Raw genomic sequence first — 23536 nt, 5'->3', positions numbered from 1 at the left:
CTCTCTCTCATCCCCACTCCTTTATACTGCCTCCGGTCTGACTGTGCTCTCTCTCAGCCCCTCTCCTTTATACTGCCTCCGGTCTCACTGTCCTCTTCCTCAGCCCCACTCCTTTATACTACCACCGCTCACACTGTGCTCTCTCTCAGCCCCTCTCCTTAATACTGCCACCGCTCTCACTGTGCTCTCTCCCATCCCCACTCCTTTATACTGCCTCCGGTCTGACTGTGCTCTCTCTCAGCCCCTCTCCTTTATACTGCCTCCGGTCTCACTGTCCTCTTCCTCAGCCCCACTCCTTTATACTGCCACCGCTCTCACTGTGCTCTCCCTCAGCCCCACTCCTTTATACTGCCACCGCTCTCACTGTGCTCTCTCTCAGCCCCTCTCCTTTATACTGCCTCCGCTCTCACTGTGCTCTCTCTCATCCCCTCTCCTTTATACTGCCACTGCTCTCACTGTGCTCTCACTCAGCCCCTCTCCTTTATACTGCCACCACTCTCACTGTGCTCTCTCTCAGCCCCACACCTTTATACTGCCATCGCTCTCACTCTGCTCTCTCTCAGCCCCACTCCTTTATACTGCCACCACCCTCACTGTGCTCTCTCTCAGCCCCACTCCTTTATACTGCCATCGCTCTCACTCTGCTCTCTCTCAGCCCCTCTCCTTCATACTGCCACCGCTTTCACTGTGCTCTCTCTCAGCCCCACTCCGTTATACTGCCACCGCTTACACTGTGCTCTCTCTCATCCCCACTCCTTTATACTGCCTCCGGTCTGACTGTGCTCTCTCTCAGCCCCTCTCCTTTATACTGCCTCCGGTCTCACTGTCCTCTTCCTCAGCCCCACTCCTTTATACTGCCACCGCTCTCACTGTGCTCTCTCTCAGCCCCTCTCCTTTATACTGCCTCCGCTCTCACTGTGCTCTCTTTTAGCCCCTCTCCTTTATACTGCCACCACTCTCACTGTGCTCTATCTCAGCCCCACTCCTTTATACTACCACCGGTCTCACTGTGCTCTCGCTCAGCCCCTCTCCTTTATATTGCCACCGCTCTCACTGTGCTCTCTCTCAGCCCCTCTCCTTTATACTGCCACCAGTCTCACTGTGCTCTCTCTCTCAGCCCCTCTCCTTTATACTGCCTCCACTCTCACTGTTCTCTCTCTCAGCCCCTCTCCTTTATACTGCCTCCGCTCTCACTGTGCTCTCTCTCAGCCCCTCTCCTTTACACTGCCACTGCTCTCACTGTGCTCTCAATCAGCCTCATTCCTTTGTACTGCCACAGCTCTCACTGTGCTCTCTCTCAGCCCCACTCCTTTATACTGCCTCCGGTCTCACTGTGCTCTCTCTCAGCCCCACTCCTTTATACTACCACCGGTCTCACTGTGCTCTCTCTCAGCCCCACTCCTTTATACTACCACCGGTCTCACTGTGCTCTCTCTCAGCCCCACTCCTTTATTCTACCACCGGTCTCACTGTGCTCTCGCTCAGCCCCTCTCCTTTATATTGCCACCACTCTCACTGTGCTCTCTCTCAGCCCCACTCCTTGACACTACCACCAGTCTCACTGTGCTCTCTCTCAGCCCCTCTCCTTTATACTGCAACCAGTCTCACTGTGCTCTCTCTCAGCCCCACTCCTTTATACTGCCACCGCTCTCACTGTGCTCTCTCTCAGCCCCTCTCCTTTATACTGCCACCAGTCTCACTGTGCTCTCTCTCAGCCCCACTCCTTGATACTGCCACCACTCTCACTGTGCTCTCTCTCAGCCCCTCTCCTTTATACTGCCACCGCTCTCACTGAGCTCTTGCTCAGCCCCTCTCCTTTATATTGCCACCGCTCTCACTGTGCTCTCTCTCAGCCCCTCTCCTTTATACTGCCACCAGTCTCACTGTGCTCTCTCTCTCAGCCCCTCTCCTTTATACTGCCTCCGCTCTCACTGTGCTCTCTCTCAGCCCCACTCCTTTATACTGCCACCGCTCTCACTGTGCTCTCTCTCAGCCCCACTCCTTTATACTGCCACCGCTCTCACTGTGCTCTCTCTCAGCCCCACTCCTTTATACTGCCACCACTCTCACTGTGCTCTCTCTCAGCCCCACTCCTTTATACTGCCACCGCTCTCACTGTGCTCTCTTTCATCCCCTCTCCTTTATACTGCCACTGCTCTCACTGTGCTCTCTCTCAGCCCCACTCCTTTATACTGCCACCGCTCTCACTGTGCTCTCTCTCAGCCCCTCTCCTTTATACTGCCTCCGCTCTCACTGTGCTCTCTTTCAGCCCCTCTCCTTTATACTGCCACCACTCTCACTGTGCTCTCTCTCAGCCCCTCTCCTTTATCCTGCCACCACTCTCACTGTGCTCTCTCTCAGCCCCTCTCCTTTATACTGCCACCACTCTCACTGTGCTCTCTCTCAGCCCCACTCCTTTATGCTGCCTCCGGTCTCACTGTGCTCTATCTCAGCCCCACTCCTTTATACTACCACCGGTCTCACTGTCCTCTCGCTCAGCCCCACTCCTTTATACTGCCACCGCTCTCACTGTGCTCTCTCTCAGCCCCTCTCCTTTATACTGCCACCAGTCTCACTGTGCTCTCTCTCAGCCCCACTCCTTGATACTGCCACCACTCTCACTGTGCTCTCTCTCAGCCCCTCTCCTTTATACTGCCACCGCTCTCACTGAGCTCTTGCTCAGCCCCTCTCCTTTATATTGCCACCGCTCTCACTGTGCTCTCTCTCAGCCCCTCTCCTTTATACTGCCACCAGTCTCACTGTGCTCTCTCTCTCAGCCCCTCTCCTTTATACTGCCTCCGCTCTCACTGTGCTCTCTCTCAGCCCCACTCCTTTATACTGCCACCGCTCTCACTGTGCTCTCTCTCAGCCCCACTCCTTTATACTGCCACCGCTCTCACTGTGCTCTCTCTCAGCCCCACTCCTTTATACTGCCACCACTCTCACTGTGCTCTCTCTCAGCCCCACTCCTTTATACTGCCACCACTCTCACTGTGCTCTCTTTCATCCCCTCTCCTTTATACTGCCACTGCTCTCACTGTGCTCTCTCTCAGCCCCACTCCTTTATACTGCCACCGCTCTCACTGTGCTCTCTCTCAGCCCCTCTCCTTTATACTGCCTCCGCTCTCACTGTGCTCTCTTTCAGCCCCTCTCCTTTATACTGCCACCACTCTCACTGTGCTCTCTCTCAGCCCCTCTCCTTTATCCTGCCACCACTCTCACTGTGCTCTCTCTCAGCCCCTCTCCTTTATACTGCCACCACTCTCTCTCAGCCCCACTCCTTTATGCTGCCTCCGGTCTCACTGTGCTCTATCTCAGCCCCACTCCTTTATACTACCACCGGTCTCACTGTCCTCTCGCTCAGCCCCTCTCCTTTATATTGCCACCGCTCTCACTGTGCTCTCTCTCAGCCCCTCTCCTTTATACTGCCACCAGTCTCACTGTGCTCTCTCTCTCAGCCCCTCTCCTTTATACTGCCTCCACTCTCACCGTGCTCTCTCTCAGCCCCTCTCCTTTATACTGCCTCCGCTCTCACTGTGCTCTCTCTCAGCCCCTCTCCTTTACACTGCCACTGCTCTCACTGTGCTCTCAATCAGCCTCATTCCTTTGTACTGCCACAGCTCTCACTGTGCTCTCTCTCAGCCCCACTCCTTTATACTGCCTCCGGTCTCACTGTGCTCTCTCTCAGCCCCACTCCTTTATACTACCACCGGTCTCACTGTGCTCTCTCTCAGCCCCACTCCTTTATACTACCACCGGTCTCACTGTGCTCTCTCTCAGCCCCACTCCTTTATTCTACCACCGGTCTCACTGTGCTCTCGCTCAGCCCCTCTCCTTTATATTGCCACCACTCTCACTGTGCTCTCTCTCAGCCCCACTCCTTTACACTACCACCAGTCTCACTGTGCTCTCTCTCAGCCCCTCTCCTTTATACTGCAACCAGTCTCACTGTGCTCTCTCTCAGCCCCACTCCTTTATACTGCCACCGCTCTCACTGTGCTCTCTCTCAGCCCCTCTCCTTTATACTGCCACCAGTCTCACTGTGCTCTCTCTCAGCCCCACTCCTTGATACTGCCACCACTCTCACTGTGCTCTCTCTCAGCCCCTCTCCTTTATACTGCCACCGCTCTCACTGAGCTCTTGCTCAGCCCCTCTCCTTTATATTGCCACCGCTCTCACTGTGCTCTCTCTCAGCCCCTCTCCTTTATACTGCCACCAGTCTCACTGTGCTCTCTCTCTCAGCCCCTCTCCTTTATACTGCCTCCGCTCTCACTGTGCTCTCTCTCAGCCCCACTCCTTTATACTGCCACCACTCTCACTGTGCTCTCTCTCAGCCCCACTCCTTTATACTGCCACCGCTCTCACTGTGCTCTCTCTCAGCCCCACTCCTTTATACTGCCACCACTCTCACTGTGCTCTCTCTCAGCCCCACTCCTTTATACTGCCACCGCTCTCACTGTGCTCTCTTTCATCCCCTCTCCTTGATACTGCCACCACTCTCACTGTGCTCTCTCTCAGCCCCACACCTTTATTCTGCCATCGCTCTCACTCTGCTCTCTCTCAGCCCCACTCCTTTATACTGTCACCGCTCTCACTGTGCTCTCTCTCAGCCCCACTCCTTTATACTGCCATCGCTCTCACTCTGCTCTCTCTCAGCCCCTCTCCTTTATACTGCCACCGCTCTCACTGTGCTCTCTCAGCCCCACTCCTTTATACTGCCATCGCTCTCACTCTGCTCTCTCTCAGCCCCTCTCCTTTATACTGCCACCGCTCTCACTGTGCTCTCTCTCAGCCCCACTCCTTTATACTGCCACCAGTCTCACTGTGCTCTCTCTCAGCCCCTCTCCTTAATACTGCCATCGCTCTCACTGTGCTCTCTCTCATCCCCACTCCTTTATACTGCCTCCGGTCTGACTGTGCTCTCTCTCAGCCCCTCTCCTTTATACTGCCTCCGGTCTCACTGTCCTCTTCCTCAGCCCATCTCCTTAATCCTGCCACCGCTCTCACTGTGCTCTCTCCCATCCCCACTCCTTTATACTGCCTCCGGTCTGACTGTGCTCTCTCTCAGCCCCTCTCCTTTATACTGCCTCCGGTCTCACTGTGCTCTCCCTCAGCCCCACTCCTTTATACTGCCACCGCTCTCACTGTGCTCTCTCTCAGCCTCACTCCTTTATACGGCCTCCGGTCTCACTGTGCTCTCTCTCTCAGCCCCTCTCCTTTATACTGCCTCCGCTCTCACTGTGCTCTCTTTCAGCCCCTCTCCTTTATACTGCCACCACTCTCACTGTGCTCTCTCTCAGCCCCTCTCCTTTATACTGCCACCACTCTCACTGTGCTCTCTCTCAGCCCCTCTCCTTTATACTGCCACCGCTTACACTGTGCTCTCTCTCAGCCCCTCTCCTTAATACTGCCACCGCTCTCACTGTGCTCTCTCTCATCCCCACTCCTTTATACTGCCTCCGGTCTGACTGTGCTCTCTCTCAGCCCCTCTCCTTTATATTGCCACCGCTCTCACTGTGCTCTCTCTCAGCCCCTCTCCTTTATACTGCCACCAGTCTCACTGTGCTCTCTCTCTCAGCCCCTCTCCTTTATACTGCCTCCACTCTCACTGTGCTCTCTCCCATCCCCACTCCTTTATACTGCCTCCGGTCTGACTGTGCTCTCTCTCAGCCCCACTCCTTTATGCTGCCTCCGGTCTCACTGTGCTCTATCTCAGCCCCACTCCTTTATACTACCACCGGTCTCACTGTCCTCTCGCTCAGCCCCACTCCTTTATACTGCCACCGCTCTCACTGTGCTCTCTCTCAGCCCCTCTCCTTTATACTGCCACCAGTCTCACTGTGCTCTCTCTCAGCCCCACTCCTTGATACTGCCACCACTCTCACTGTGCTCTCTCTCAGCCCCTCTCCTTTATACTGCCACCGCTCTCACTGAGCTCTTGCTCAGCCCCTCTCCTTTATATTGCCACCGCTCTCACTGTGCTCTCTCTCAGCCCCTCTCCTTTATACTGCCACCAGTCTCACTGTGCTCTCTCTCTCAGCCCCTATCCTTTATACTGCCTCCGCTCTCACTGTGCTCTCTCTCAGCCCCACTCCTTTATACTGCCACCGCTCTCACTGTGCTCTCTCTCAGCCCCACTCCTTTATACTGCCACCGCTCTCACTGTGCTCTCTCTCAGCCCCACTCCTTTATACTGCCACCACTCTCACTGTGCTCTCTCTCAGCCCCACTCCTTTATACTGCCACCGCTCTCACTGTGCTCTCTTTCATCCCCTCTCCTTTATACTGCCACTGCTCTCACTGTGCTCTCTCTCAGCCCCACTCCGTTATACTGCCACCGCTCTCACTGTGCTCTCTCTCAGCCCCTCTCCTTTATACTGCCTCCGCTCTCACTGTGCTCTCTTTCAGCCCCTCTCCTTTATACTGCCACCACTCTCACTGTGCTCTCTCTCAGCCCCTCTCCTTTATCCTGCCACCACTCTCACTGTGCTCTCTCTCAGCCCCTCTCCTTTATACTGCCACCACTCTCTATCAGCCCCACTCCTTTACGCTGCCTCCGGTCTCACTGTGCTCTATCTCAGCCCCACTCCTTTATACTACCACCGGTCTCACTGTCCTCTCGCTCAGCCCCTCTCCTTTATATTGCCACCGCTCTCACTGTGCTCTCTCTCAGCCCCTCTCCTTTATACTGCCACCAGTCTCACTGTGCTCTCTCTCTCAGCCCCTCTCCTTTATACTGCCTCCACTCTCACTGTGCTCTCTCTCAGCCCCTCTCCTTTATACTGCCTCCGCTCTCACTGTGCTCTCTCTCAGCCCCTCTCCTTTACACTGCCACTGCTCTCACTGTGCTCTCAATCAGCCTCATTCCTTTGTACTGCCACAGCTCTCACTGTGCTCTCTCTCAGCCCCACTCCTTTATACTGCCTCCGGTCTCACTGTGCTCTCTCTCAGCCCCACTCCTTTATACTACCACCGGTCTCACTGTGCTCTCTCTCAGCCCCACTCCTTTATACTACCACCGGTCTCACTGTGCTCTCTCTCAGCCCCACTCCTTTATTCTACCACCGGTCTCACTGTGCTCTCGCTCAGCCCCTCTCCTTTATATTGCCACCACTCTCACTGTGCTCTCTCTCAGCCCCACTCCTTTACACTACCACCAGTCTCACTGTGCTCTCTCTCAGCCCCTCTCCTTTATACTGCAACCAGTCTCACTGTGCTCTCTCTCAGCCCCACTCCTTTATACTGCCACCGCTCTCACTGTGCTCTCTCTCAGCCCCTCTCCTTTATACTGCCACCAGTCTCACTGTGCTCTCTCTCAGCCCCACTCCTTGATACTGCCACCACTCTCACTGTGCTCTCTCTCAGCCCCTCTCCTTTATACTGCCACCGCTCTCACTGAGCTCTTGCTCAGCCCCTCTCCTTTATATTGCCACCGCTCTCACTGTGCTCTCTCTCAGCCCCTCTCCTTTATACTGCCACCAGTCTCACTGTGCTCTCTCTCTCAGCCCCTCTCCTTTATACTGCCTCCGCTCTCACTGTGCTCTCTCTCAGCCCCACTCCTTTATACTGCCACCGCTCTCACTGTGCTCTCTCTCAGCCCCACTCCTTTATACTGCCACCGCTCTCACTGTGCTCTCTCTCAGCCCCACTCCTTTATACTGCCACCACTCTCACTGTGCTCTCTCTCAGCCCCACTCCTTTATACTGCCACCGCTCTCACTGTGCTCTCTTTCATCCCCTCTCCTTTATACTGCCACTGCTCTCACTGTGCTCTCACTCAGCCCCTCTCCTTGATACTGCCACCACTCTCACTGTGCTCTCTCTCAGCCCCACACCTTTATTCTGCCATCGCTCTCACTCTGCTCTCTCTCAGCCCCACTCCTTTATACTGTCACCGCTCTCACTGTGCTCTCTCTCAGCCCCACTCCTTTATACTGCCATCGCTCTCACTCTGCTCTCTCTCAGCCCCTCTCCTTTATACTGCCACCGCTCTCACTGTGCTCTCTCAGCCCCACTCCTTTATACTGCCATCGCTCTCACTCTGCTCTCTCTCAGCCCCTCTCCTTTATACTGCCACCGCTCTCACTGTGCTCTCTCTCAGCCCCACTCCTTTATACTGCCACCAGTCTCACTGTGCTCTCTCTCAGCCCCTCTCCTTAATACTGCCATCGCTCTCACTGTGCTCTCTCTCATCCCCACTCCTTTATACTGCCTCCGGTCTGACTGTGCTCTCTCTCAGCCCCTCTCCTTTATACTGCCTCCGGTCTCACTGTCCTCTTCCTCAGCCCCTCTCCTTAATCCTGCCACCGCTCTCACTGTGCTCTCTCCCATCCCCACTCCTTTATACTGCCTCCGGTCTGACTGTGCTCTCTCTCAGCCCCTCTCCTTTATACTGCCTCCGGTCTCACTGTGCTCTCCCTCAGCCCCACTCCTTTATACTGCCACCGCTCTCACTGTGCTCTCTCTCAGCCTCACTCCTTTATACGGCCTCCGGTCTCACTGTGCTCTCTCTCTCAGCCCCTCTCCTTTATACTGCCTCCGCTCTCACTGTGCTCTCTTTCAGCCCCTCTCCTTTATACTGCCACCACTCTCACTGTGCTCTCTCTCAGCCCCTCTCCTTTATACTGCCACCACTCTCACTGTGCTCTCTCTCAGCCCCTCTCCTTTATACTGCCACCGCTTACACTGTGCTCTCTCTCAGCCCCTCTCCTTAATACTGCCACCGCTCTCACTGTGCTCTCTCTCATCCCCACTCCTTTATACTGCCTCCGGTCTGACTGTGCTCTCTCTCAGCCCCTCTCCTTTATATTGCCACCGCTCTCACTGTGCTCTCTCTCAGCCCCTCTCCTTTATACTGCCACCAGTCTCACTGTGCTCTCTCTCTCAGCCCCTCTCCTTTATACTGCCTCCACTCTCACTGTGCTCTCTCCCATCCCCACTCCTTTATACTGCCTCCGGTCTGACTGTGCTCTCTCTCAGCCCCTCTCCTTTATACTGCCTCCGGTCTCACTGTGCTCTCCCTCAGCCCCTCTCCTTTATACTGCCTCCGCTCTCACTGTGCTCTCTTTCAGCCCCTCTCCTTTATACTGCCACCACTCTCACTGTGCTCTCTCTCAGCCCCTCTCCTTTATACTGCCACCACTCTCACTGTGCTCTCTCTCAGCCCCTCTCCTTTATACTGCCACCACTCTCACTGTGCTCTCTCTCAGCCCCACTCCTTTATACTGCCTCCGGTCTCACTGTGCTCTATCTCAGCCCCACTCCTTTATACTACCACCGGTCTCACTGTGCTCTCGCTCAGCCCCTCTCCTTTATATTGCCACCGCTCTCACTGTGCTCTCTCTCAGCCCCTCTCCTTTATACTGCCTCCGCTCTCACTGTGCTCTCTCTCAGCCCCTCTCCTTTATACTGCCACCAGTCTCACTGTGCTGTCTCTCTCAGCCCCTCTCCTTTATACTGCCTCCACTCTCACTGTGCTCTCTCTCAGCCCCTCTCCTTTATACTGCCTCTGCTCTCACTGTGCTCTCTCTCAGCCCCTCTCCTTTATACTGCCACCGCTATCACTGTGCTTCCACTCACGGAGAGAGGAAATGTTTGCGATTGAGAGGGGGACGGGAGTTTGGTGATTTGCAAGGAGGATCGGTTGGTGATTGAGGGGGAAGAGAGATTGATGATTGGGAGGGAGGAGAGGTTGTTGCTCGAGGGGGAGGAGACGTTGTATATTGAGAGGGAGAGGAGAGTTGGTGATCGAGTGGGAAGAGAGGTTGATGCCAGATTTGCTGAACCCCAGCAGTAGCAGGTAATTTCCATTTAGACTCCCATTTCAATTGTAGGAGTCAATTTAAATATGTTAATAAACATCCTGCCTCTCTGAGTCAGGTCCTATAGATGCCCCATATCCACGTGCTGAGAAAATGATTACAGGCACGTACATATTATGTTGGGTCTGGTTATGCACATTTCACTTTTTAACCTGCCGTCTGCATGTGGATGGTGGTGTGATTCATATCAAAGCTGGAGCCACATGTCAGTCGGACCAGGTATTGGTGACAGGTTTGTGCCTTAAAAGTCATATTATTGGGTCATATTTTAACTCACCCATTCACCTACACAGACATAGTATCAGGCTGATTGGAGTTTTTGATCAGCCAGTTGGATTTTTAATAATATTTTCTGGTGCTAAGCCCCAAATTCCGGGATTTAATTAATTCAGTTTCCCAATTGTCCTTGTGGTATTTGAACTCACGCTCTGTGAGGTAATCGTTCCTGAGTGTCTTGTACATTCCTGACAGCTGAATACAGATTACCAACATAAGTGCAAACACTCTACACCCAGACACAGCACACATAACACACCTGAATATCCAGGAATATACTTCCAACTTACTCTTACCCCTGCCCTGAAGAATTGCCAATTAAGATGTCAGCACATTTTATTGCTGCCTTTATTCTGCAGTTTCTTCCAGCGGGCACAGTTTGTCGACCGTTGAGGGGAGAATGCGACTTGCCAGAGTTCTGTACAGGCAGCTCCTCGGATTGTCCCGACAATGTGTATCTGAAAGATGGCCACACATGCAGCAATGGAAACCTATACTGCAACGATGGGACCTGTCAGTCTGTGGATAAACAGTGCCAGGAGATTTGGGGTGATGGTGAGTACAGGCTACCAGAATCTTCCATAACATTAGACCACCGTCACACTCAAGCACTGGGCATGAGGGGGTGGAGAGCACAGATTGATCACAGAACTGACTGCGTTGTTGACAGAGTAGTCAATTCGGACGTATGTGGGAATTCGATGTAAAGGAGGAAGGAACTATTGCTTCTTATTTGCTTTTTTATCTGCAGTAGCTGGTGAGTTTTTAAAGTCTTATATGTATTTCTGTTAAGTTAGTTAGTACAGTAATAAATAGAGGCATGGCAGGGCATCTCAGTCCCGTGGAGTACATGACCTGTTCCATGTGGGAGCTGAAGGTCACTTCTCATGTTCTGATGTGCAGAGAATGTTGTCAGCTGGAGGAGCTCGAGCTCCGGGTTTCACAGCTGGATCTCCGTCTTTCACAGCTCGAGCTCCGTGTTTCAGAGTTTGAGCTCTGGGTTTCAGAGTTTGAGGTCTGGGTTTCAGAGTTTGAGTCCAGGTTTCAGAGTTTGAGCTCCGTGTTTCACAGCTCGAGCTCCGTGTTTCAGAGTTTGAGCTCTGGGTTTCAGAGTTTGAGCTCTGGGTTTCAGAGTTTGAGGTCTGGGTTTCAGAGTTTGAGTCCAGGTTTCAGAGTTTGAGCTCCGTGTTTCACAGCTCGAGCTCCGAATTTCAGAGTTTGAGCTCTGGGTTTCAGAGTTTGAGGTCCAGGTTTCAGAGTTTGAGCTCCGTGTTTCACAGCTCGAGCTCCGTGTTTCAGAGTTTGAGCTCTGGGTTTCAGAGTTTGAGGTCCAGGTTTCAGAGTTTGAGCTCCGTGTTTCACAGCTCGAGCTCCGTGTTTCAGAGTTTGAGCTCTGGGTTTCAGAGTTTGAGGTCCAGGTTTCAGAGTTTGAGCTCTGGGTTTCAGAGTTTGAGGTCCAGGTTTCAGAGTTTGAGCTCTGGGTTTCAGAGTTTGAGGTCCGGGTTTCAGAGTTTGAGCTCCGTGTTTGACAGCTCGAGCTCCGTGTTTCAGAGTTTGAGGTCCGGGTTTCAGAGTTTGAGCTCCGTGTTTCACAGCTCGAGCTCCGTGTTTCAGAGTTTGAGCTCTGGGTTTCAGAGTTTGAGGTCCAGGTTTCAGAGTTTGAGGTCCGGGTTTCAGAGTTTGAGGTCCGGGTTTCAGAGTTTGAGCTCCGTGTTTCAGAGTTTGAGGTCTGGGTTTCAGAGTTTGAGGTCCGGGTTTCAGAGTTGGAGCTCCGTGTTTCAGAGTTTGAGGTCTGGGTTTCAGAGTTTGAGGTCTGGGTTTCAGAGTTTGAGGTCCGGGTTTCAGAGTTTGAGCTCCGTGTTTCAGAGTTTGAGGTCCGGGTTTCAGAGTTTGAGGTCTGGGCTTCAGAGTTTGAGCTCTGGGTTTCAGAGTGTGAGGTCTGGGTTTCAGAGTTTGAGGTCCGGGTTTCAGAGTGTGAGGTCCGGGTTTCAGAGTTTGAGGTCTGGGTTTCAGAGTTTGAGGTCTGGGTTTCAGAGTTTGAGGTCCGGGTTTCAGAGTGTGAGGTCCGGGTTTCAGAGTTTGAGGTGCAGGTTTCAGTGTTTGAGGTCCGTGTTTCAGAGTGTGAGGTCCAGGTTTCAGAGTTTGAGGTCTGGGTTTCAGAGTTTGAGGTCCGGGTTTCAGAGTTTGAGGTCCGGGTTTCAGAGTTTGAGGTCTGGGTTTCAGAGTTTGAGGTCCGGGTTTCAGAGTTTGAGGTCTGGGGTTCAGAGTTTGAGGTCCGGGTTTCAGAGTTTGAGGTCTGGGTTTCGGAGTTTGAGGGCCGGGTTTCAGAGTTTGAGGTCTGGGTTTCGGAGTTTGAGGTCCGGGTTTCAGTGTTTGAGGTCCGGGTTTCAGAGTTTGAGGTCCGGGTTTCAGAGTTTGAGGTCCGGGTTTCAGAGTTTGAGGTTTGAGTTTCAGAGTTTGAGGTCCGGGTTTCAGAGTTTGAGGTCTGGGTTTCGGAGTTTGAGGGCCGGGTTTCAGAGTTTGAGGTCCGGGTTTCACAGCTCGAGCTCCGTGTTTCAGAGTTTGAGGTCCAGGTTTCAGAGTTTGAGGTCTGGGTTTCAGAGTTTGAGGTCCGGGTTTCAGAGTTTGAGGGCCGGGTTTCAGTGTTTGAGGGCCGGGTTTCAGAGTGTGAGGGCCGGGTTTCAGTGTTTGAGGGCCGGGTTTCAGAGTGTGAGGGCCGGGTTTCAGAGTTTGAGGTCCGGGTTTCAGGGTTTGAGGGCCGGGTTTCAGAGTTTGAGGGCCGGGTTTCAGAGTTTGAGCTCTGAGTTTGTGTTTGAGGGCCGGATTTCAGTGTTTGAGGGCCGGGTTTCAGAGTTTGAGGGCTGGGTTTCAGAGTTTGAGCTCTGGGTTTCAGAGTTTGAGTCCAGGTTTCAGAGTTTGAGCTCCGTGTTTCACAGCTCGAGCTCCGTGTTACAGAGTTTGAGCTCTGGGTTTCAGAGTTTGAGGTCTGGGTTTCAGAGTTTGAGCACCGTGTTTCACAGCTCGAGCTCCGTGTTTCAGAGTTTGAGGTCTGAGTTTCAGAGTTTGAGCTCCGTGTTTCACAGCTCGAGCTCCGTGTTTCAGAGTTTGAGGTCCGGGTTTCAGAGTTTGAGCTCCGTGTTTCACAGCTCGAGCTCCGTGTTTCAGAGTTTGAGCTCTGGGTTTCAGAGTTTGAGGTCCAGGTTTCAGAGTTTGAGGTCCGGGTTTCAGTGTTTGAGGTCCGGGTTTCAGAGTTTGAGCTCCGTGTTTCAGAGTTTGAGGTCTGGGTTTCAGAGTTTGAGGTCCGGGTTTCAGAGTTTGAGGTCTGGGTTTCAGAGTTTGAGGTCCGGGTTTCAGAGTTTGAGCTCCGTGTTTCACAGCTCGAGCTCCGTGTTTCAGAGTTTGAGGTCCGGGTTTCAGAGTTTGAGCTCCGTGTTTCACAGCTCGAGCTCCGTGTTTCAGAGTTTGAGCTCTGGGTTTCAGAGTTTGAGGTCCAGGTTTCAGAGTTTGAGGTCCGGGTTTCAGAGTTTGAGGTCTGGGTTTCAGAGTTTGAGGTCTGGGTTTCAGAGTTTGAGGTCCGGGTTTCAGAGTTTGAGCTCCGTCTTTCAGAGTTTGAGGTCCGGGTTTCAGAGTTTGAGGTCTGGGCTTCAGAGTTTGAGCTCTGGGTTTCAGAGTGTGAGGTCTGGGTTTCAGAGTTTGAGGTCCGGGTTTCAGAGTTTGAGGTCCGGGTTTCAGAGTTTGAGGTCTGGGTTTCAGAGTTTGAGGTCTGGGTTTCAGAGTTTGAGGTCCGGGTTTCAGAGTGTGAGGTCCGGGTTTCAGAGTGTGAGGTCCGGGTTTCAGAGTTTGAGGTGCAGGTTTCAGTGTTTGAGGTCCGTGTTTCAGAGTGTGAGGTCCAGGTTTCAGAGTTTGAGGTCTGGGTTTCAGAGTTTGAGGTCCGGGTTTCAGAGTGTGAGGTCCGGGTTTCAGAGTGTGAGGTCCGGGTTTCAGAGTTTGAGGTGCAGGTTTCAGTGTTTGAGGTCCGTGTTTCAGAGTGTGAGGTCCAGGCTTCAGAGTTTGAGGTCTGGGTTTCAGAGTGTGAGGTGCAGGTTTCAGTGTTTGAGGTCCGTGTTTCAGAGTGTGAGGTCCAGGTTTCAGAGTGTGAGGTCCGGGTTTCAGTGTTTGAGGTCCGTGTTTCAGAGTGTGAGGTCCAGGTTTCAGAGTTTGAGGTCTGGGTTTCAGAGTGTGAGGTCCGGGTTTCAGAGTTTGAGGTGCAGGTTTCAGTGTTTGAGGTCCGTGTTTCGGAGTGTGAGGTCCAGGTTTCAGTGTTTGAGGTCCGTGTTTCAGAGTGTGAGGTCCAGGTTTCAGAGTTTGAGGTCTGGGTTTCAGAGTTTGAGGTCCGGGTTTCAGAGTGTGAGGTCCGGGTTTCAGTGTTTGAGGTCTGGGTTTCAGAGTTTGAGGTCCGGGTTTCAGAGTGTGAGGTCCGGGTTTCAGAGTTTGAGGTCTGGGTTTCAGAGTGTGAGGTCCGGGTTTCAGAGTTTGAGGTGCAGGTTTCAGTGTTTGAGGTCCGTGTTTCGGAGTGTGAGGTCCAGGTTTCAGAGTTTGAGGTCTGGGTTTCAGAGTTTGAGGTCCGGGTTTCAGAGTGTGAGGTCCGTGTTTCAGTGTTTGAGGTCTGGGTTTCAGAGTTTGAGGTCCGGGTTTCAGAGTGTGAGATCCGGGTTTCAGAGTTTGAGGTCTGGGTTTCAGAGTTTGAGGTCCGGGTTTCAGAGTTTGAGGTCTGGGTTTCAGAGTTTGAGGTCCGGGTTTCAGAGTTTGAGGTCTGGGTTTCGGAGTTTGAGGGCCGGGTTTCAGAGTTTGAGGTCTGGGTTTCGGAGTTTGAGGTCCGGGTTTCAGTGTTTGAGGTCCGGGTTTCAGAGTTTGAGGTCCGGGTTTCAGAGTTTGAGGTCCGGGTTTCAGAGTTTGAGGTTTGAGTTTCAGAGTTTGAGGTCCGGGTTTCAGAGTTTGAGGTCTGGGTTTCGGAGTTTGAGGGCCGGGTTTCAGAGTTTGAGGTCCGGGTTTCACAGCTCGAGCTCCGTGTTTCAGAGTTTGAGGTCCAGGTTTCAGAGTTTGAGGTCTGGGTTTCAGAGTTTGAGGTCCGGGTTTCAGAGTTTGAGGGCTGGGTTTCAGTGTTTGAGGGCCGGGTTTCAGAGTGTGAGGGCCGGGTTTCAGTGTTTGAGGGCCGGGTTTCAGAGTGTGAGGGCCGGGTTTCAGAGTTTGAGGTCCGGGTTTCAGGGTTTGAGGGCCGGGTTTCAGAGTTTGAGGGCCGGGTTTCAGAGTTTGAGCTCTGAGTTTCAGTGTTTGAGGGCCGGATTTCAGTGTTTGAGGGCCGGGTTTCAGAGTTTGAGGTCCGGGTTTCAGAGTTTGAGCTCTGGGTTTCAGAGTTTGAGTCCAGGTTTCAGAGTTTGAGCTCCGTGTTTCACAGCTCGAGCTCCGTGTTACAGAGTTTGAGCTCTGGGTTTCAGAGTTTGAGGTCTGGGTTTCAGAGTTTGAGCTCCGTGTTTCACAGCTCGAGCTCCGTGTTTCAGAGTTTGAGGTCTGAGTTTCAGAGTTTGAGCTCCGTGTTTCACAGCTCGAGCTCCGTGTTTCAGAGTTTGAGGTCCGGGTTTCAGAGTTTGAGCTCCGTGTTTCACAGCTCGAGCTCCGTGTTTCAGAGTTTGAGCTCTGGGTTTCAGAGTTTGAGGTCCAGGTTTCAGAGTTTGAGGTCCGGGTTTCAGAGTTTGAGGTCCGGGTTTCAGAGTTTGAGGTCTGGGTTTCAGAGTTTGAGGTCCGGGTTTCAGAGTTTGAGCTCCGTGTTTCAGAGTTTGAGGTCTGGGTTTCAGAGTTTGAGGTCCGGGTTTCAGAGTTTGAGCTCCGTGTTTCAGAGTTTGAGGTCTGGGTTTCAGAGTTTGAGCTCCGTGTTTCAGAGTTTGAGGTCCGGGTTTCAGAGTTTGAGGTCTGGGCTTCAGAGTTTGAGCTCTGGGTTTCAGAGTGTGAGGTCTGGGTTTCAGAGTTTGAGGTCCGGGTTTCAGAGTGTGAGGTCCGGGTTTCAGAGTTTGAGGTCTGGGTTTCAGAGTTTGAGGTCTGGGTTTCAGAGTTTGAGGTCCGGGTTTCAGAGTGTGAGGTCCGGGTTTCAGAGTGTGAGGTCCGGGTTTCAGAGTTTGAGGTGCAGGTTTCAGTGTTTGAGGTCCGTGTTTCAGAGTGTGAGGTCCAGGTTTCAGAGTTTGAGGTCTGGGTTTCAGAGTTTGAGGTCCGGGTTTCAGAGTGTGAGGTCCGGGTTTCAGAGTTTGAGGTCTGGGTTTCAGAGTTTGAGGTCCGGGTTTCAGAGTGTGAGGTCCGGGTTTCAGAGTTTGAGGTCTGGGTTTCAGAGTTTGAGGTCTGGGTTTCAGAGTTTGAGGTCCGGGTTTCAGAGTTTGAGGTCCAGGTTTTAGAGTTTGAGGTCCGGGTTTCAGAGTTTGTGGTCCGTGTTTCAGAGTGTGAGGTCCGGGTTTCAGAGTTTGAGGTCTGGGTTTCAGAGTTTGAGGTCTGGGTTTCAGAGTTTGAGGTCCGGGTTTCAGAGTTTGAGGTCCAGGTTTTAGAGTTTGTGGTCCGGGTTCCAGAGTTTGAGGTCCAGGTTTTAGAGTTTGAGGTCCGGGTTTCAGAGTTTGTGGTCCGGGTTTCAGAGTTTGAGGTCCGGGCTTCAGAGTTTGAGCTCCGAGTTTCAGAGTTTGAGGTCCAGGTTTTAGAGTTTGAGGTCCGGGTTTCAGAGTTTGTGGTCCGGGTTTCAGAGTTTGAGGTCCGGGCTTCAGAGTTTGAGGTCTGAGTTTCAGAGTTTGAGCTCCGAGTTTCAGAGTTTGAGGTCCAGGTTTCAGAGTTTGAGGTCCGGGTTTCAGTGTTTGAGCTCCGAGTTTCAGTGTTTGAGGTCCGAGTTTCAGAGTTTGAGCTCCGAGTTTCAGAGTTTGAGCTCCGAGTTTCAGAGTTTGAGCTCCGAGTTTCAGAGTGTGAGGTCCGAGTTTCAGTGTTTGAGGTCCGGGTTTCAGTGTTTGAGGTCCGGGTTTCAGAGTGTGAGGTCCGGGTTTCAGAGTTTGAGGTCCGGGTTTCAGAGTTTGAGGTCTGGGTTTCAGAGTTTGAGGTCCGGGTTTCAGAGTGTGAGGTCCGGGTTTCAGAGTGTGAGGTCCGGGTTTCAGAGTTTGAGGTGCAGGTTTCAGTGTTTGAGGTCCGTGTTTCAGAGTGTGAGGTCCAGGTTTCAGAGTTTGAGGTCTGGGTTTCAGAGTTTGAGGTCCGGGTTTCAGAGTGTGAGGTCCGGGTTTCAGAGTTTGAGGTGCAGGTTTCAGTGTTTGAGGTCCGTGTTTCAGAGTGTGAGGTCCAGGTTTCAGTGTTTGAGGTCCGTGTTTCAGAGTGTGAGGTCCAGGTTTCAGAGTTTGAGGTCTGGGTTTCAGAGTTTGAGGTCCGGGTTTCAGAGTGTGAGGTCTGGGTTTCAGAGTTTGAGGTCCGGGTTTCAGAGTGTGAGGTCCGGGTTTCAGAGTTTGAGGTCTGGGTTTCAGAGTTTGAGGTCCATGTTTCAGAGTGTGAGGTCCGGGTTTCAGAGTTTGAGGTCTGGGTTTCAGAGTGTGAGGTCCGGGTTTCAGAGTTTGAGGTGCAGGTTTCAGTGTTTGAGGTCTGGGTTTCAGAGTTTGAGGTCCGGGTTTCAGAGTGTGAGGTCCGGGTTTCAGTGTTTGAGGTCTGGGTTTCAGAGTTTGAGGTCCGGGTTTCAGAGTGTGAGGTCCGGGTTTCAGAGTTTGAGGTCTGGGTTTCAGAGTTTGAGGTCCGGGTTTCAGAGTTTGAGGTCTGGGTTTCGGAGTTTGAGGGCCGGGTTTCAGAGTTTGAGGTCTGGGTTTTGGAGTTTGAGGTCCGGGTTTCAGTGTTTGAGGTCCGGGTTTCAGAGTTTGAGGTCCGGGTTTCAGAGTTTGAGGTCCGGGTTTCAGAGTTTGAGGTTTGAGTTTCAGAGTTTGAGGTCCGGGTTTCAGAGTTTGAGGTCTGGGTTTCGGAGTTTGAGGGCCGGGTTTCAGAGTTTGAGGTCCGGGTTTCACAGCTCGAGCTCCGTGTTTCAGAGTTTGAGGTCCAGGTTTCAGAGTTTGAGGTCTGGGTTTCAGAGTTTGAGGTCCGGGTTTCAGAGTTTGAGGGCCGGGTTTCAGTGTTTGAGGGCCGGGTTTCAGAGTGTGAGGGCCGAGTTTCAGTGTTTGAGGGCCGGGTTTCAGAGTGTGAGGGCCGGGTTTCAGAGTTTGAGGTCCGGGTTTCAGGGTTTGAGGGCCGGGTTTCAGAGTTTAAGGGCCGGGTTTCAGAGTTTGAGCTCTGAGTTTCAGTGTTTGAGGGCCGGATTTCAGTGTTTGAGGGCCGGGTTTCAGAGTTTGAGGGCAGGGTTTCAGAGTTTGAGCTCTGGGTTTCAGAGTTTGAGTCCAGGTTTCAGAGTTTGAGCTCCGTGTTTCACAGCTCGAGCTCCGTGTTACAGAGTTTGAGCTCTGGGCTTCAGAGTTTGAGGTCTGGGTTTCAGAGTTTGAGCTCCGTGTTTCACAGCTCGAGCTCCGTGTTTCAGAGTTTGAGGTCTGAGTTTCAGAGTTTGAGCTCCGTGTTTCACAGCTCGAGCTCCGTGTTTCAGAGTTTGAGGTCCGGGTTTCAGAGTTTGAGCTCCGTGTTTCAGAGTTTGAGGTCCGGGTTTCAGAGTTTGAGCTCCGTGTTTCAGAGTTTGAGGTCCGGGTTTCAGAGTTTGAGGTCTGGGTTTCAGAGTTTGAGCTCCGTGTTTCACAGCTCGAGCTCCGTGTTTCAGAGTTTGAGGTCTGAGTTTCAGAGTTTGAGCTCCGTGTTTCACAGATCGAGCTCCGTGTTTCAGAGTTTGAGCTCTGGGTTTCAGAGTTTGAGGTCCGGGTTTCAGAGTTTGAGCTCCGTGTTTCAGAGTTTGAGGTCTGGGTTTCAGAGTTTGAGGTCCGGGTTTCAGAGTTTGAGCTCCGTGTTTCAGAGTTTGAGGTCTGGGTTTCAGAGTTTGAGCTCCGTGTTTCAGAGTTTGAGGTCCGGGTTTCAGAGTTTGAGGTCTGGGCTTCAGAGTTTGAGCTCTGGGTTTCAGAGTGTGAGGTCTGGGTTTCAGAGTTTGAGGTCCGGGTTTCAGAGTGTGAGGTCCGGGTTTCAGAGTTTGAGGTCTGGGTTTCAGAGTTTGAGGTCTGGGTTTCAGAGTTTGAGGTCCGGGTTTCAGAGTGTGAGGTCCGGGTTTCAGAGTGTGAGGTCCGGGTTTCAGAGTTTGAGGTGCAGGTTTCAGTGTTTGAGGTCCGGGTTTCAGAGTGTGAGGTCCGGGTTTCAGAGTTTGAGGTCTGGGTTTCAGAGGTTGAGGTCTGGGTTTCAGAGTTTGAGGTCCGGGTTTCAGAGTGTGAGGTCCGGGTTTCAGAGTTTGAGGTCTGGGTTTCAGAGTTTGAGGTCTGGGTTTCAGAGTTTGAGGTCCGGGTTTCAGAGTTTGAGGTCCGGGTTTCAGAGTTTGTGGTCCGGGTTTCAGAGTTTGAGGTCCGGGCTTCAGAGTTTGAGCTCCGAGTTTCAGAGTTTGAGGTCCAGGTTTTAGAGTTTGAGGTCCGGGTTTCAGAGTTTGTGGTCCGGGTTTCAGAGTTTGAGGTCCGGGCTTCAGAGTTTGAGGGCCGAGTTTCAGAGTTTGAGCTCCGAGTTTCAGAGTTTGAGGTCCAGGTTTCAGAGTTTGAGGTCCGGGTTTCAGTGTTTGAGGTCCGAGTTTCAGAGTTTGAGCTCCGAGTTTCAGAGTTTGAGCTCCGAGTTTCAGAGTTTGAGGTCCGAGTTTCAGTGTTTGAGGTCCGAGTTTCAGAGTTTGAGCTCCGAGTTTCAGAGTTTGAGCTCCGAGTTTCAGAGTTTGAGCTCCGAGTTTCAGAGTGTGAGGTCCGAGTTTCAGTGTTTGAGGTCCGGGTTTCAGTGTTTGAGCTCCGGGTTTCAGAGTTTGAGCTCCGGGTTTCAGAGTTTGAGCTCCGAGTTTCAGAGTTTGAGCTCCGAGTTTCAGAGTTTGAGGTCCGAGTTTCAGTGTTTGAGGTCCGGGTTTCAGAGTTTGAGCTCCGAGTTTCAGTGTTTGAGGTCCGGGTTTCAGAGTTTGAGGTCCGGGTTTCAGTGTTTGAGGTCCGGGTTTCAGAGTTTGAGGTCCGGGTTTCAGAGTTTGAGCTCCGGGTTTCAGAGTTTGAGGTCCGGGTTTCAGAGTTTGAGCTCCGGGTTTCAGAGTTTGAGCTCCGAGTTTCAGTGTTTGAGGTCCGGGTTTCAGAGTTTGAGGTCCGAGTTTCAGTGTTTGAGGTCCGGGTTTCAGTGTTTGAGCTCCGAGTTTCAGAGTTTGAGGTCCGAGTTTCAGTGTTTGAGGTCCGGGTTTCAGAGTTTGAGCTCCGAGTTTCAGTGTTTGAGGTCCGGGTTTCAGAGTTTGAGGTCCGAGTTTCAGTGTTTGAGGTCCGGGTTTCAGAGTTTGAGCTCCGAGTTTCAGAGTTTGAGCTCCGAGTTTCAGTGTTTGAGGTCCGGGTTTCAGAGTTTGAGCTCCGAGTTTCAGAGTTTGAGCTCCGAGTTTCAGTGTTTGAGGTCCGGGTTTCAGTGTTTGAGCTCCGAGTTTCAGTGTTTGAGGTCCGGGTTTCAGAGTTTGAGCTCCGAGTTTCAGTGTTTGAGGTCCGGGTTTCAGAGTTTGAGCTCCGGGTTTCAGAGTTTGAGGTCCGGGTTTCAGAGTTTGAGCTCCGAGTTTCAGTGTTTGAGGTCCGGGTTTCAGAGTTTGAGCTCCGGGTTTCAGAGTTTGAGGTCCGGGTTTCAGAGTTTGAGCTCCGGGTTTCAGAGTTTGAGGTCCGGGTTTCAGAGTTTGAGGTCCGAGTTTCAGTGTTTGAGGTGCGGGTTTCAGAGTTTGAGCTCCGGGTTTCAGAGTTTGAGGTCCAGGTTTTAGAGTTTGAGCTCCGAGTTTCAGAGTTTGAGCTCCGAGTTTCAGTGTTTGAGCTCCGAGTTTCAGTGTTTGAGCTCCGAGTTTCAGAGTTTGAGCTCCGAGTTTCAGTGTTTGAGCTCCGAGTTTCAGTGTTTGAGCTCCGGGTTTCAGAGTTTGAGGTCCGGGTTTCAGAGTTTGAGGTCCGGGTTTCAGTGTTTGAGCTCCGAGTTTCAGAGTTTGAGGTCCGAGTTTCAGTGTTTGAGGTCCGGGTTTCAGTGTTTGAGGTCCGAGTTTCAGTGTTTGAGGTCCGGGTTTCAGAGTTTGAGCTCCGGGTTTCGGAGTTTGAGGTCCGGGTTTCAGAGTTTGAGCTCCGAGTTTCAGTGTTTGAGGTCCGGGTTTCAGTGTTTGAGGTCCGGGTTTCAGAGTTTGAGCTCCGAGTTTCAGTGTTTGAGGTCCGGGTTTCAGAGTTTGAGCTCCGAGTTTCAGAGTTTGAGCTCCGGGTTTCAGAGTTTGAGGTCCGAGTTTCAGTGTTTGAGCTCCGAGTTTCAGAGTTTGAGCTCCGAGTTTCAGTGTTTGAGGTCCGAGTTTCAGTGTTTGAGCTCCGAGTTTCAGAGTTTGAGCTCCGAGTTTCAGAGTTTGAGCTCCGAGTTTCAGTGTTTGAGGTCCGGGTTTCAGAGTTTGAGGTCCGGGTTTCAGAGTTTGAGCTCCGAGTTTCAGTGTTTGAGGTCCGGGTTTCAGAGTTTGAGCTCCGGGTTTCAGAGTTTGAGCTCCGGGTTTCAGAGTTTGAGCTCCGAGTTTCAGAGTTTGAGCTCCGAGTTTCAGTGTTTGAGCTCCGGGTTTCAGAGTTTGAGGTCCGGGTTTCAGTGTTTGAGGTCCGGGTTTCAGAGTTTGAGCTCCGAGTTTCAGAGTTTGAGGTCCGGGTTTCAGAGTTTGAGCTCCGAGTTTCAGAGCAGACAGTGATGAAGAATCAGGCAGGTTGTGCATGAATCCCCTGCATGCAAACAACAAATACTGGTGAGGGTGATGGTTCATCTGGGGAGTGTACACCACACTTCCGGAAGGATGTGAAGGTCCTTGAGAGGGTGCAGAGGAGATTTACTAGAATGGTTCCAGGGATGAGGGGTTTAACCTACAAGGTTAGGTTGGAGAAGCTGGGGTTTGATCTCCTCGGAGTGAAGGAGATTGAGGGGAGATTTGATAGAGGGGGACAAGATTTTTATAGATTTGGATAATGTGGACAAAGCAAATCTATTCCCATTAGTAAATCGTACAAGGACTAGGGGACACAAATTTAAGGCCTTGGGCTCGATTTGCAAAGGGAATGTGAAGAAGAAATTTTATTCGCAGTGAGTGGTAATGACCTGGAACTCGCTGTATATGAGGGTGTCGAAGGCAGAGACAATGATTTCAAAAGGAAATTGAATGGACATGTGAAGAAAATAAACTTGCAGGGCTGCGGGGATAGAGCAGGGGAGTGGGACTGACTGGCTCCCTCTGTGGGGAGCCGGCATGGACTCGATGGGCTGAATGGCCTCCTGCTGTGCTGTAAATGACTCTCTAATTCTGACTCCTAGTCCAGGTCCACAGAGTGGCTCAGCTGTACAGACGGGGCAGGAAGAATATTAAGAAAGCAATAGTGATAGGGGATTCTATAGTTAGAGGAACAGACAGGTGTTTCTGCAGTCACAGGTGTGAATGGGGAATGTTATGTTGCCTCCCTGATTCCAGAGTCCAGGATGTCACTGAGCAGCTGCAGAACATTCTGAAGGAGCTGGCTGACCAGCCAGAGGTCCATATGTTGCTGCACTTGTGCAGGGTTTTGGTGAGACCACATCTAGAGTACTGTGTGCCATTTTGGTCTCCACATTTAAGGAAGGACATACTTGCATTGGAGGTGGTTCAGCGAAGGTTTACTAGATTGGTCCCTGGGATGATGGGGTTGTCCTCTGATGAGAGGCTGAGTAGGTTGGGCCTGTATTCTCTGGAGTTCAGAAGAATGACGGGCAATCTCATTGAAACATATAAGATTCTGAAGGGGCTGCATAGGGTAGACACTGAGAGATTATTTCTGCTGTTTAGAGAATCTGAAATGTGGGGGCAGTCTCAGGATAGGGCTGCACAGGAGCGCAGTGGTTAGCACCGCAGCTTCACAGCTCCAGCGACCCGGGTTCAATTCCGGGTACTGCCTGTGTGGAGTTTGCAAGTTCTCCCTGCGTCTGTGTGGGTTTCCTCCGGGTGCTCCGGTTTCCTCCCACATGCCAAAAGACTTGCAGGTTGATAGGTAAATTGGCCATTATAAATTGCCCCTAGTATAGGTAGGTGGTAGGGAAATATAGGGACAGGTGGAGATGTGGTAGGAATATGGAATTAGTGTAGGATGAGTATAAATGGGTGGTTGATGGTCGGCACAGACTCAGTGGGCCGAAGGGCCTGTTTCAGTGCTGTATCTCTAAAACTAAAAAACTAAAACTAAAACTAAATAAGGGGGCGATCATTTAGGACTGAGATGAGGAGAAATTAGTTCACTCAGAGGGTTGTGGATGATCCATTGTTGAATTTAAGGCTGGGGTAA

The 23536-nt window shown here is 52.1% G+C and overlaps 1 protein-coding gene across 5 annotated transcripts in view; it reads left to right on the top strand.

Moving 5' to 3' along the window:
- The window catches only part of LOC137367113 (disintegrin and metalloproteinase domain-containing protein 12-like), a 544479-nt gene that overhangs the window by 326298 nt on the left and 194645 nt on the right, over positions 1–23536 (top strand). For all 5 annotated transcript variants that reach the window (XR_010973684.1, XM_068028577.1, XM_068028570.1 and 2 more), the window contains exon 14: positions 10457–10652. Coding sequence is in view for 4 of the 5 variants with exons in the window: in XM_068028577.1 (XP_067884678.1) it covers positions 10457–10652 (196 nt within the window). In the remaining variant the exon portion in view is untranslated. The remainder of the gene's footprint in view (positions 1–10456; positions 10653–23536) is intronic.

Source organism: Heterodontus francisci, chromosome 1 (assembly GCF_036365525.1).
Source record: "Heterodontus francisci isolate sHetFra1 chromosome 1, sHetFra1.hap1, whole genome shotgun sequence".
In the NCBI taxonomy this organism is placed as follows: Eukaryota; Metazoa; Chordata; class Chondrichthyes; order Heterodontiformes; family Heterodontidae; genus Heterodontus; species Heterodontus francisci.
This window is presented reverse-complemented; position numbering and strand designations above follow the sequence as displayed.